Source organism: Odontesthes bonariensis, chromosome 9, assembly GCF_027942865.1.
Source record: "Odontesthes bonariensis isolate fOdoBon6 chromosome 9, fOdoBon6.hap1, whole genome shotgun sequence".
NCBI lineage: Eukaryota > Metazoa > Chordata > Actinopteri > Atheriniformes > Atherinopsidae > Odontesthes > Odontesthes bonariensis.
The window spans coordinates 14774624-14787785 of record NC_134514.1 but is presented as its reverse complement, the minus strand read 5'-3'; the positions used below and the strand labels follow the sequence as shown (position 1 = coordinate 14787785).

Below are 13162 nucleotides of genomic sequence, written 5' to 3'. Positions count from 1 at the left end.
CTCTTAAGACATGAGGGCAAAACTTCATGGAGAAACTTTTCCAAACTCTGAACGGTGTGGGCGTGGCCAGAGGTGAAAATCGTGTGATGGCGTTTGTAATATGAAAGCCTTATCATCATCGCAAAGTCATGAAACTTGGTACACACGTCCACCCTGACGACCTCGTACGTATGTAAAGTGTATTGTGTTTGGGCGGAGCAAAATGGTTCAGTGGCGCCCCCTAGAAATTTTCAAAAACCCCTATGCATTGGGGTTATTGAGTGCTCGTACGTACGCAATGGGAATCGTGCGTGTGGGCAGAGCTGCGCAACTACGGCGTCCAGCGCATGCCCCAACGTGCGCACATCCAACGTACGCACACTCGGTCCCGCTCACAGCTGCTTGCAGCTTTCTAGTTATAATTATTATTTTAATAATTTTTTTTTAACGAATTTTTCCAGGTCAAAGGTATATAAATACACAAAGAACACACACACACACACACATATGTATGTATATATATTCACTGATCAGCCATAACATTACGACCACGTGCCTAATATCCTAATATAGAGTGTGCTCTACTCATCCTGCCAAAAGTCAAGGTGTGGTCCAGTGAAGGTGTGGTCATAGAACATCTGAAGGGGTCCTGGAGTGTCTTGTACCAGGACCTTGTAGTTGTACCAAAGGATCCTTTGGCCTTTGGATTATGGGGAAGGTCTTCGTGTCTTGGGCTTGCTTCCCACGGATCAGATCGCTTCAGATTGGTGTCTGGGGGGTTTAAAGGTCAGTGTAACACATCAGACTCTTTCACATGCTTGTTAGTCCTTCTTGAGCTGTTTTTGCAACACGCAGTCCTGTCCCTCTGCAAAAAGGGGGGGCAGGTTTTCCCACAATATTTAATCAAGATTAGAAGTGTTGCTCTCTTTACCTGTCAGTGGTCATAATGTTATGACTGATCGGTATTTGTGTATACATATATATATATATATATATATATATATGTATATGTGTGTGTGTGTGTGTGTGTGTGTGTGTGTGTGTGTGTGTGTGTGTGTGTGTGTGTGTGTGTTTGTGTATAAATGGGTATATAAAAAAAAATTGTATGTTTGACTTTTCTTTTTAAAGATTTTAGGAGTGGACAAAGTGCACTATTTCATGTTCTATGTATGGCAAAGAAAAACATCTAGCATTAGCAAGTGATGATACTTGTCGTCATCTACTTCTTTTTACTTTATCACTGAAAATAAGACATGCTCACTAAAACAAACAAATCAGATTAGGTACATCTTAGATATGTCGTAAAAACAAAGTTCTATTTAAGTCACACCCACAAGAATGCCTCTTTAATACCATTTACACCAAGTTGGTAATGACACACTAGATGGTGATTACAAGCAAAGGATGACTGACTGGACCTTATGAATGCTGTAGCAACAGTGGCAAAAAAAAAAAAAAAACACAATACAATCAATCAAACAAACAAAGAAAAAAGAATGTTCCAGTAATGAAAAAAATAGGATTTAGATTATACTTAGAAAAGTGGGCTTCCAAGAATATTTTTTTTTATCAACAGAAAAAACATTATCCTACTTTAATTTTGTCCTCTTGACTAATTATGTTTTTTTTCTGGGACACTCTTGTCATTTAGACTTTCATGTTCCACTTCAGTGAATTAGGCGGAGCCACTGATCTCCAATCAAGATGCCCACTGTCATTCATAACAAGGTCATATTTAGTATATAACTTGTCTACATCTTTGTCGTATCTCTCTTTTAGGGGATGTCTAACAACATGTCTCTGCTTACTTTACTTCCATTGCTTCACTTAGCCCTTTTAACGTACCCCTCTTTTTGCAGCTTCACCTCTCCATCTACAACTGCAACCAAAGTGTGTGTTCTTCAAAACAGCTTTCAACCAAGCTTCGTGGCTGAGGGCGACTTTGTTATTGGAGGGATCTTTCCCCTCCATTATAACCAGGAAATGCCCGACCTGAACTGCACCTACAAACCACCACCAGTAAAGTGCAATGGGTGAGCTTGATAGAGCATTTAAAATACTGTTTGCAGCTGAATGATGTGAGATTATGTTTTAGTCATCTAAAACCTTCTATAGACTTGATTATGCTGCATGTACAGTGTATATATTTCCCAGGGTTAAGAATCAGTTTGGAGGTAAATATATCTGGAATATTATAGTGATGTCCTCAGTTGCTAAGCATCTTATTTAAGCTTTTGGATTTAGTAAATGCATTTTTAATTTCCCTATGACTTGTAAATGTTTCTAAGAAATTGTCATCTAAAGAATCATGTCTGTTTTTCATCCACTGTTGTTTTTCTTTTACTTTCTTTTGTTCTTTGAAATGAATTTAGCAATCTTACACCTGGAGGTCTAATAGAGAAATTAGTATGTTTTCAAGATAACATCTGAGAAAATTCGTGAAAATGTATTAGAAATTTACTGACTTGTCAAATCAATCATTCTAACAGGCTTTAAGGTTATTGATAAAAAAATAAATTCATACGAAATGAAAAAAACAAACTTTTCTGTTAAATCACTGTAAATGATACAGTAGATGCAGTGGATAAAAGCAACATCTCTGTCTCTAACTGCTGAATTCAATGCATGTATGTGTTGTGTGTGCATCTATGCTGGGCTACAGATTTGATCCCAGGGCTTTCCGATGGGCTCTGACCATGAGGCTGGCAGTAGAGGAGATAAACCAGAGTCCAGAACTATTGCCAAATTACACTCTTGGATACAAAATCTTTGATTCATGTGCATATCCACTAACTGGTCAGAGGGCTGCTCTGGCTGTGTTGAATGGGTTGAGTGAGGATGACTCTCCTGTGTGCAGCGGTGCCTCTCAACTCCTCGCTGTGATTGGGGAATCAGGTTCTGCTCAGTCCATCGTGGTGTCAAGAATTCTGCGGCCATTCAGAATCCCAATGGTAGTAGTACCTCTTTGTCTCTGTAATCCCACACATATCAACTTTCGTTATGTTTTACTGTTCTTTTTTTTTTTCTTTTTAAAACAGATCAGCTACTTTTCTTCATGTGCCTGTTTCACTGACAGAAGAAAATATCCAAATTTTTTTAGGGTAATTCCTAATGATGATTATCAGGTAAGAATGTCACCTTCTCATCTATTCAATTGTAAAAATCTTATCCTCATAATTTGGCAAACTCTGCTGTACTGCTTAGTAACTTGACTGCATTACATTTTATGCTGTAGTTTTGAAGCACACCTTTATTTGATTTACTAAATCAAGAGCAAAAAAAAAAGGGCTGCACGGTGGTGTGGTGGTTAGCATCGTCGCCTCATAGCAAGAAGGTTCCAGGTTCAACTTCTAGCTGGGGCCTTTCTGTGTGGAATTTGCATGTTCTCCCCGTTTATGCATGGGTTCTCTCTGGGCACTCCGGCTTCCTCCCACTGTCCAAAAACATGCATGTTAGGTTAATTGGTGTCTCTAAAATTGTCCTTAGGAGTGACTGTGAGCGTGTATGGTTGTTTGTCTCTTTTGTCTCTGTGTGGCCCTGTGATGGACTGGCGGCCTGTCCAGGGTGTACCCTACCTCTCGCCCATTGACCACTGGGATAGGCTTCAGCCCCCCCGCGACCCGACCAACGGATTCAGCGGGTATAGAAAATGGATGGATGGATGGAAGAGCAAAAAAAATATCCATCCATCCATCATCTACCGCTTCTCCGGGGATCGGCTCGCAGGATTCAGCAACTTGAGCAGAGAAACCCAGACGTCCCTGTCCCCGGCCACGTCCTCTAGCTCTTCTGGGGGGACCCTGAGGCGTTCCCAGGCCAGCTGAGAGACATAGTCTCTCCAACGTGTCCTGGGTCTTCCCCGGGGCCTCCTCCCAGTGGGACGTGCTCGGTACACCTCACCAGGGAGAAGTCCAGGAGGCAACCTAACCAGATGCCCGAGCCACCTCATCTGACTCCTCTCGATGCGGAGGAGCAGCGGTTCTACTCTTAGCCTCTCCCGGATGACCGAGCTTCTCACCCTATCTCTAAGGGAGAGCCCAGACACCCTGTGGAGGAAAGTCACTTCGGCCGCTTGTATTCGCGATCTCATTCTTTCGGTCACTACCCACAGCTCGTGACCATAGGTGAGGGTAGGAATGTAGATTGACCGGTAAATCGAGAGTTTCGCCTTCTGGCTCAGCTCCTTCTTCACCACGACGGGCCAGTGCAGAGCCCGCATCACTGTGGACGCCGCACCGATCCGCCTGTCAATCTCCCGCTCCATTCGTCCCTCAGTCGTGAACAAGACCCTGAGATACTTGAACTCCTCCATTTGGGAAAGGATCTCATTCCCAACCCAGAGAGGGCATTCCACCCTTTTCCGTCTGAGGACCATGGTCTCGGATTTGGAGGTGGTGATTCTCATCCCAGCCGCTTCACACTCGGCTGCGAACCGCTCCAGTGAGAGCTGAAGGTCACGGCCTGACGACGCTAACAGAACCACATCATCCACAAAAAGCAGTGACCCGATTCTGAGGTTGCCAAAATCGACCCCCTCAACGCCTTGGCTGAGTCAATAAATTCTGTCCGTAAAAAATATGAACAGAATCGGTGACAAAGGACAGCCCTGACGGAGTCCAACCCTGATCAGAAACATGTCCGACTTACTGCCGGCAATACGGACCACACTTGGACATCGGTCATACAGAGACCGAACAGCCCTTATCAAAAGGTCCAGCACGCCATACTCCCGGAGCACCCTCCACAGGACTCCGCGAGGGACACAGTCGAACGCCTTCTCCAAGTCCATAAAACACATGTAAACCAGTTGGGCAAACTCCCATGCACCCTCCAGGACCCTGCTGAGGGTGTAGAGCTGGTCCTACTGTTCCACAGCCAGGACGAAAACCACACTGAATCTGAGATTCGACTATCCGGCGGCTCCTCCTCTCCAGTACCCCCGAATAGACCTTACCAGGGAGGCTGAGGAGGGTGATCCCCCTGTAGTTGGAACACACCCTCCGGTCCCCCTTTTTAAAGAGGGGGGCCACCACCCCGATCTGCCAGTCATGGGGCACTGTCCCCAATGTCCACGCGATGTTGCAGAGGTGTGTCAACCAAGACAGCCCTACAGCATCCAGAGCCTTGAGGGACTCAATCACCCCTGGGGCATTGGCAAAGAGGAGCTTTTTGACCACCTCGGCAACCTCAGCCCCGGAAATGGGAGGGCCCACATCCGACCTCCCCGACTCTGCTTCCTCATCAGAAGGCGTGTCGGTAGGATTGAGGAGGCCCTCGAAGTATTTCCCCAACTGACTAACAGCGTCCCCAGTTCAGGTAATCAGAATCCCGCCCTCAATACACACGGTGGTGACGGTTCACCGCTTCGCCCCCCTGTGCCGCCGGATGGTTGACCAGAATCTCTTTGAGGCCGTCCGGAAGTTGTTTTCCATGGTCTCACCAAACTCCTCCCAAGCCCGAGTTTTTGCCTCAGCAACCGCCAAGGTTGCATTCCGCTTTTCCTGCCGGTACCCTTTAGCTGCTTCCAGAGTCCCACTGGCCAAAAATGCCTGATAAGACTCTTTCTTCAGCTTGACAGCTTCCCTCATCACTGGTGTCTACTAGTGGGCTCGGGGGTTTCCGCCACGACAGGCACCGACCACCTTACGGCCACAGCTCTGGTCAGTCGCCTCAACAATGGAGGCACGAAACATGGCCCATTCACACTCAATGGTTGAAGCTCTGCCGGAGGTGGGAGTTAAAGCTCCTTTTGACCGACGAATCTGCCAGACGTTCCCAACAGACCCTTCCCAATACGTTTGGGCCTGCCAGGTCTGACCAGCTTCCTCCCCCACCTAGCGGAGCCAACTCACCACCAGGTGGTGATCAGTTGACAGCTCCGCCCCTCTCTTCACCCGAGTGTCCAGGACATACGGCCGCAAGTCCGATGATACAACCACAACCACATCATCGAGCTGCGGTGTAGGGTGTCCTGGTGCCAAGTGCACATATGGACACCCTTATGCCTGAACATGGTGTTCGTTATGGACAGTCTATGACGAGCACAGAATTCCAACAACAGAACACCACTCTGATTCAGATCGGGGGGGGGGTTCCTCCCAATCACCCCCTTCCAAGTCTCACTGTCATTGCCCACGTGAGCATTGAAGTCCCCCAGCAGGACTAGGGAGTATCCTGCAGGAGCACTCTCCAGTGCCTCCTCCAGGGACTCCAAAAAGTGTGGGTACTCTGAACTGCTGTTTGGTGCATAAGCACAAACAACAGTCAGGACTCGTCTCCCCACCCTAAGGCGGAGGGAGGCTACCCTCTCGTCCACTGGGGTAAACCTCAAAGCACATGTGCACAGCTGGGAGGCAATATAAAAAGCATGCCCACACCTGCTCTGCGCCTCTCACCACGGGTAACTCCAGAGTGAAAGAGAGTCCAACCCCTCTCAAGGAGCCCAAGCCATACATCAAGGTGAGTCCGACTATATATATCCAGAACCGCTCAGCATCTTGCACCAGCTCAGGCTCCGTCCCAAGAGCCAGCTTCAGTAGTCGAGGATCAGACCGCCAAGGTCTCCGCCTTCGCCTGCCACCCAGCTCCCTTGGTACCCGACCCCCTTGGCCCCTCCCACAGGTGGTGAGCCCAATGGAAGTCCGACCGAGCCCCATGGGCACAGGCGACCCCCGCCCCTGGGCCTGGCTCCAGGGGGAGGCCCCGGTGACCCGCGTCCGGGCAAAGGAAGACGTTGTTAAATTTTGTTTTGCTTCATAGAGGGTCTTGTGAGAGCCTTTATTTGTGTCTTTATTTAATTTACTAAATCAAGAGCAAAGAAAATATTCAATCATAATATTCAGATTATTTCAGTTAACTTTCCCTGTGTTTTTCAACCAAACGTGTTGGCACTTGATTTTGTTGAAAAGGTGAAGGCCATTGCTCAGCTGCTGGTGCGCTTCAACTGGACCTGGGTGGGACTTGTCAGAGGAGACCACGAATATGGCCGCTTTGCTGTACAAGGTTTACTGAGGGAATTACAAGGTACCAACGTGTGTGTGGCGTACCAAGAAATGATCCCTCTGCTCTACAATCGCCAGAAGGCTCTGGAGATCATGCAGGTAAATCAAAAAAACACGAATAAAGGTTTTACAGCATTGGAGGGTTCCACGTTTATTCCAAATCCCTTTTATAGCCAGAGGTTATTATAATTGGAACTACTATAGATACTACTACTACCACTAAGAGATAGATAGATAGATAATGTTTAGAATATTACACTTTGTAATTCAAGTACTTGGAAAGAATGTAACAGAGATGGTTGATAAAAAAATTGCTGTCACAACAGAAAAAGTGAAGAACTTACTTAATAGGTTTTCATCCAAAATGACCACTGAGATGGCTCCTCACCTTTTTTATGGCTGATTAGTGTTCATCGTATGAATTTATTCATATTAATACAAATACTTTAAAACTTTTTTTTCTCACACTGCTTCATCACCATATTTATATAGTATAAAGTTACTATTCATTTAAAATCTTGCAGGATGATCTTATTTTCATGACGTATTAGTTAAGGATTAGTATTCATTTATATGTAAAATTGATCAACCTCACTTTCTTTATGAGTCATAATCATTAATGTTTTTGACACACATGGTTATATAAAGCACAGCCTGTTGTGAAAAGCTTACAGCACGTGTACTGTAGTGTACTTGTTCTTTTAAAATATATTTTTTGTTTACCTTACAGTTAAGTCTAATCAAAGAATATATTACTTCACATTATGCATTGTACCCCTCAGTCTTGTCCTATTTCATTTGATTTAACCAGCAATCTTTCATCCATGTCAAATCCTCTTTCATTATGTGCGTTTCTGTGAAGGTGATGCGAAGTTCTTTGGCAAAAGTGGTGGTGGTATTTTCAGCTGAGGGGGAAATGACACCTTTTTTGAGAGACTACATGATGAAGAACATCACTGGAATCCAGTGGGTTGCAAGTGAGGCCTGGATCACAGCATCTGTCTTCACAGGAAGCGAGTATTACCCCTACTTAGGGGGCACCATCGGGTTTGGGATAAGAAAAGGTCATATCTCCCGACTCAGTGACTACCTGCTGACAGTCAATCCTCAGAGCTATCCCAATAATCGTCTGGTGCAAGAGCTGTGGGAGGCCCTGTATGGCTGCAGTCTTGTCCCCTCTTCTGCCTCTCAGTTGCCGCATTGCACAGGACAGGAGACGTTGTTGGAGCAGCACTCAGCCTACATGAATACATCCAGTCCTAGGGTGGCCTATAATGTCTATAAGGCTGTATATGCAGTTGCTCATTCACTGCATAACCTTCTTCTCTGTCAACCAGGCAGTGGACCTTTTCAAAACGACTCATGTGCTCAGCAAAGTAATGTACTCCCCTGGCAGGTATAATCCTGTGTTATAACATTATTACATTGCACTTAAAACCTTGTTTAAGGCTTTATGAAGATTTTAATAATATTTATTTGCTTCCAAGCTCCAGCACTACCTGCAGGAAGTTACATTTGACATAGCCGGGGAGGAGGTAAACTTTGACCTGAAGGGTGACTCGGTACCCTACTATGACATTATCAACTGGCAGAGAGGCACAAGTGGGAACATTGAATTTGTCAACGTGGGGTTGTTCGATGGAACCAAGCCTGCTGGAGAGGAGCTGGTGATCCAGGAGGACAGGATAATGTGGGCAGGGCATCAGAGTGAGGCAAGCTGCTCACACTGTGTTTTTACCTTCATCAGATGCCAACTGTTGAAGTTCTGTAGGTTAAGATGGAGGTAAGTCAGACGGGCAGGAAGGCTTGGATCTGATGTGAGTCCCTTTTTCTTGATACCGTAAAGACTTTAAATACAAACATTTTGAAATGCTGGGCAGTCTTTCCCATTGTATCCCTCATCATAGACGTCTTCTAAAGTACCAACATTGGTACTGTTATGTAGGCCAAATCAAATCCTGACACTAAATGTGAGTGTGAATTGAAAGGCCTCAAGTCACAGAACATTATGCAGGCAAGCCAATTACTTTCTGGTTCTCTCTTCTTCGAGGACTTGAAATATTTCTATAAATACTAGGGATTACTTATGCTATTTATCAAACAGCTAATATTAAAATCAACAATCACTTGACTGTTAAAGTGGACGTGTTATGTTTCTCATTTTTTTTTTTAATTTGATGCAGGTTTATTTGCGTAAAAGATCTTCCAAGTTACAATTCACACCAAAGGAAGTTACAAATCTATCCCTGAGAAAACACTGCTCCTGAACTGCTTGAAACGCCTACTTTGTAGTGCAGGTTTTTCTGCCTTCTCTTGTTTACCTGTGACATGCTTGTCAAAAGCCCTTTTTATACCTGCTTACAATTAGCTTTTGAGTACAAGGGGAAAGTGTTTAATCAGCATTCTGTCTCACATCAAATGACTCAACACCAGTGAAAAGTATTTATCAGTCCTGGCTCCATTTGGTATTGATGGGAACACAACACCCGAATGAACACCTTCATTTTGCTGATGGTGCTGCACTGAGGCCTGCAAGAGTGGGTATAGCTATTTTTTTCTTTACAGAACACATTTATTGATCCTAACATCTCATATAAATTAGCTGTATTTGGTCACAAATTTGAAACAAGCCTAATTTTCTTTTGTTGTCCAACACAGCCTGAAGTACACTGTGCAATGCAATCTGTTCATGATGTTATCGCTGATAGGTTGTCCCCAAAAAGGTATTTGTAGGTTCTTAATGTAAGAGGAAAGGATAGTACACATGGAGTGTAGAAACTTTAGGAGGTGATGCAGAGTTACAAGGGGGCAGATGATTCTGATGAGGCTCTTTGGATATCAAGAAGAGGTAGAGATGGCGAGAAGGTGGTTTGCGCGAAAGTCACTATGTGAGGACACAGAATACAAAAGAGTTTTAAAGAATGGGGATCTGACTAACTAGTACTGTAGCATGTGAAAAGTCCATTGGACCTGAGTAAACAAGTAAATAACAGAATTAAGAATGAAGTGAGTTTGAAAGCGTGTGAAAACGGAAGTGATGAAGGCAAGGGAAGGCAAGGCATCTTTATTTATATAGCGCATTTCATACCACAGGCAACTCAATGTGCTTTACATAAAGACAACCAGAGTGAAAAGCCCAAACAACAGAGAACAGAATTGTTCTTTCTATGCTTATTCGAAAGCTTCATTATAATTGTTTGGTATTCCTCAAGGAGGGTGCTGCTGCCTTGTGCTAAAGACTAGGCTATTTGGGAGGGGGGCCTTTAAGGGACAGCAGCTGAAACAATTTTTTCTGGCTGAATTGGTACTGATGATGTACAATGTGAGGAAAAAAATATTTTTATATATTACAGCACACAAAACTATTCTAGTAGATTCCCAAAGTAAAATAAGGAACTTGATGATCAGTGTATTGTGGGTTCTTTAATAAATGAGAAAGAAGAAAAAATGGCCTTTCAACAATACTGTAATTTTCTGTCATGACTAATGAAATAATATGTGAATTTAGCACACTTTTTTTAACACACCAGAGCTTGAAGACATAATTTTGTCCTGTCTTCCCATAGGTGCCAGTGTCTGTATGCAGTGCCAGCTGTCTTCCAGGGTCCAGGAAAGCTGTCCGTCGTGGGCAGCCTGTCTGCTGCTTTGACTGTGTACCATGTGACAGTGGCAAAATTAGCAATCAGACAAGTGAGAATGAATCCTAGCAGTATAAATCACACCAAAACAAGTATCTGTTATAATGTTGTGATCTGTTGAACTACTGTTGAAAGCCACTTCTTTTGTCCTTCTCCCTCTTTCCCATAGATTCAATAGAATGCACATTTTGTCCCATGGACTTTTGGTCAAACAAAAACAGAACAGTCTGCATCCCCAAAAAGGTGGAGTTTCTAACCTATGATTCCTTAGGTATAGCCCTGACGGTGATTTCTGGGGTGGGAGCTTTTCTAACTTTAGGTGTTTTCACTGTGTTCTTCTACCATAGAAACACAGCTATAGTCCGTGTGAATAACTCAGAACTCAGCTTCTTTATCCTCTTTGCACTCACTCTGTGTTTCCTCTGTTCTCTTGTTTTCATTGGAGAGCCAACATTTTGGTCTTGCATGCTTCGCCACACTGCCTTTAGCATCACTTTTTCACTTTGCATCTCATGCATCCTTGGAAAGACTCTGGTGGTGTTGGCTGCTTTCACTGCCACCAGGCCAGGGGGCAACATTATGAAGTGGCTAGGGCCAAAGCAGCAGAGGACCATTATCTTCAGCTGCACTCTGGTTCAGGTAGTTATCTGTGCTGCCTGGCTGATTGATGCTCCCCCTTATCCAAGCCGTAATACTAAATACGAGCGCTCAAAGATTACACTGGAGTGTAGTGTGGGATCTAGCCTTGCATTCTGGTGCGTTCTAGGATATATAGGTGTGCAGGCTTGTCTCTGCTTTGTACTGGCATTTCTAGCCCGTAAATTGCCTGGCAACTTCAATGAGGCCAAGTTCATCACTTTCAGCATGTTGATCTTCTGCGCTGTGTGGTTGGCATTCATCCCTGCATATATCAGCTCCCCTGGAAACTATGCAGACGCAGTGGAGTCTTTCGCCATTTTGGCCTCGAGCTTTGGCTTGTTGTTCTGCCTATTTGCTCCAAAGTGTTACATTATTTTATTGAAGCCACAAAAAAATACAAAGCAGCACTTAATGGGAAAAGAAAAAAAGTAGTATGTCATAAGATAACCTTTTGAAAATTCGGATTTACTTCACATGAGTATTTGCTGGGCAGTGACAATTGTGCAGAATTGTAACTCTCATACAGTCTCTCGTACTCCTACATATAAAAATGTATATGTATTAGATATGTATCAATTTAATATTGATAGATTTGGAAGAAATAAAGATGTTTAGCAGTCAGTAGGTTTCAGTTTGTTGGGATAAACTTTCAGCTGATATGCCACCCAGCTACAAGTCTAACCTTCAGTGTCCATGAGAGCAACTGCATGTGAACTCTGAAGATAACATTAGCATTGTAAAAGAAATGTATTTTACCACGAGCAATTTTTTTTTTTAACCTAAACAAAACATCTATAACAAATTAATGTATCTTAAACCTAACTAAGAAGAGATACAGTTTTGTCATAATGTGTTATGTTCATATGTAACCTTAGCAACCAGTAAAGTGGTATCCATGACAGTGAATTCATTTTAGTTTTACCGTGATTATTTTCCAACGCTAACTATTAATGTTATTGCCTAAACCCAAGAGAAAAATGTTTTATTAAAATTTTGTTTATTGAATGTACTTTGGAATTGGAAATAAAAAAAACTGTTGTCATTCCATAAATTGATGCTGCACATAACGGCATCATCCATGTTTTTTTTTGTTTAGTATTTTTTTTCAAGCCGATGTGCAGAACTGATCAACAGTTACTGTAGATGTTCAGCTGCAGAAATGATGTAATGTGATTTTGGATTATTTATTTAAATTAATAAATTATCATTTACATGTTGTTGCCTGCTTTTAACTGGGAACTCTAAATCTGAGACATGAGTAAAATCTTACTGTGTCAGTAAAAAAAGAAAAGATGAAAAAATATATTTATAACTTCAAAAGCATTAAATTATTTTCCTTAGTGTTAGTTGTTCATATGCGTGGTAAATAAGATATTGGAAAAGAAAATCTGATACATTACATTTCTGGGAAAAAACAGCCATAGATAATAATGGATCTGAAAATCTGATAAAAAAAAAAAACACTTGACATGCCATGCATATCTGTGAAGCCCTCAGAAGTACCCTCTCCATCACTGACAAAAGTTGGAAAAGATTTTTCTAACCACCATGAATTGCTTCAAAATAATTGTGCATCACTTCAAGAGAAAGCTGCATAGGAAAGCATTGTGTTAATCACACCTATTGTCTTTATTGTTCTAACCTGTTTTTCAATACCACTTAGCCCCTTTGTGCATGTGTGGTAATGCCTGTTTTTTGAATTTCTGGATACTTTGGTCTTGTTTTCATTTGGGACCTTGGTTAAAGTTTTTCCTGACCTTTGGTTATCTTCTTTTTTTCATCTGCAAGTTTAAAAAAAGTTAACCTGATTTACCTTACCCGCCTGACCCCTGTCTGTTTGCATTAGGTTCCAGTTTCAAGCTCACATTATGACAGTCCATTAACCTGGGCCTTAACACTCTTGCT

The 13162-nt window shown here is 43.1% G+C and overlaps 1 protein-coding gene across 1 annotated transcript; it reads left to right on the top strand.

Annotated features, from left to right (window-relative positions):
• The first annotated feature begins 1275 nt into the window (after positions 1-1275).
• On the top strand, positions 1276-11689 carry LOC142389055 (extracellular calcium-sensing receptor-like). Its single transcript, XM_075474607.1, has 9 exons — positions 1276-1280; positions 1839-2012; positions 2642-2930; positions 3018-3104; positions 6888-7079; positions 7843-8376; positions 8468-8692; positions 10547-10670; positions 10788-11689. The coding sequence occupies exons 1-9, from the start codon at positions 1276-1278 to the stop codon at positions 11687-11689; spliced, it is 2532 nt and encodes an 843-aa protein (XP_075330722.1).
• Positions 11690-13162: the final 1473 nt, after the last annotated feature.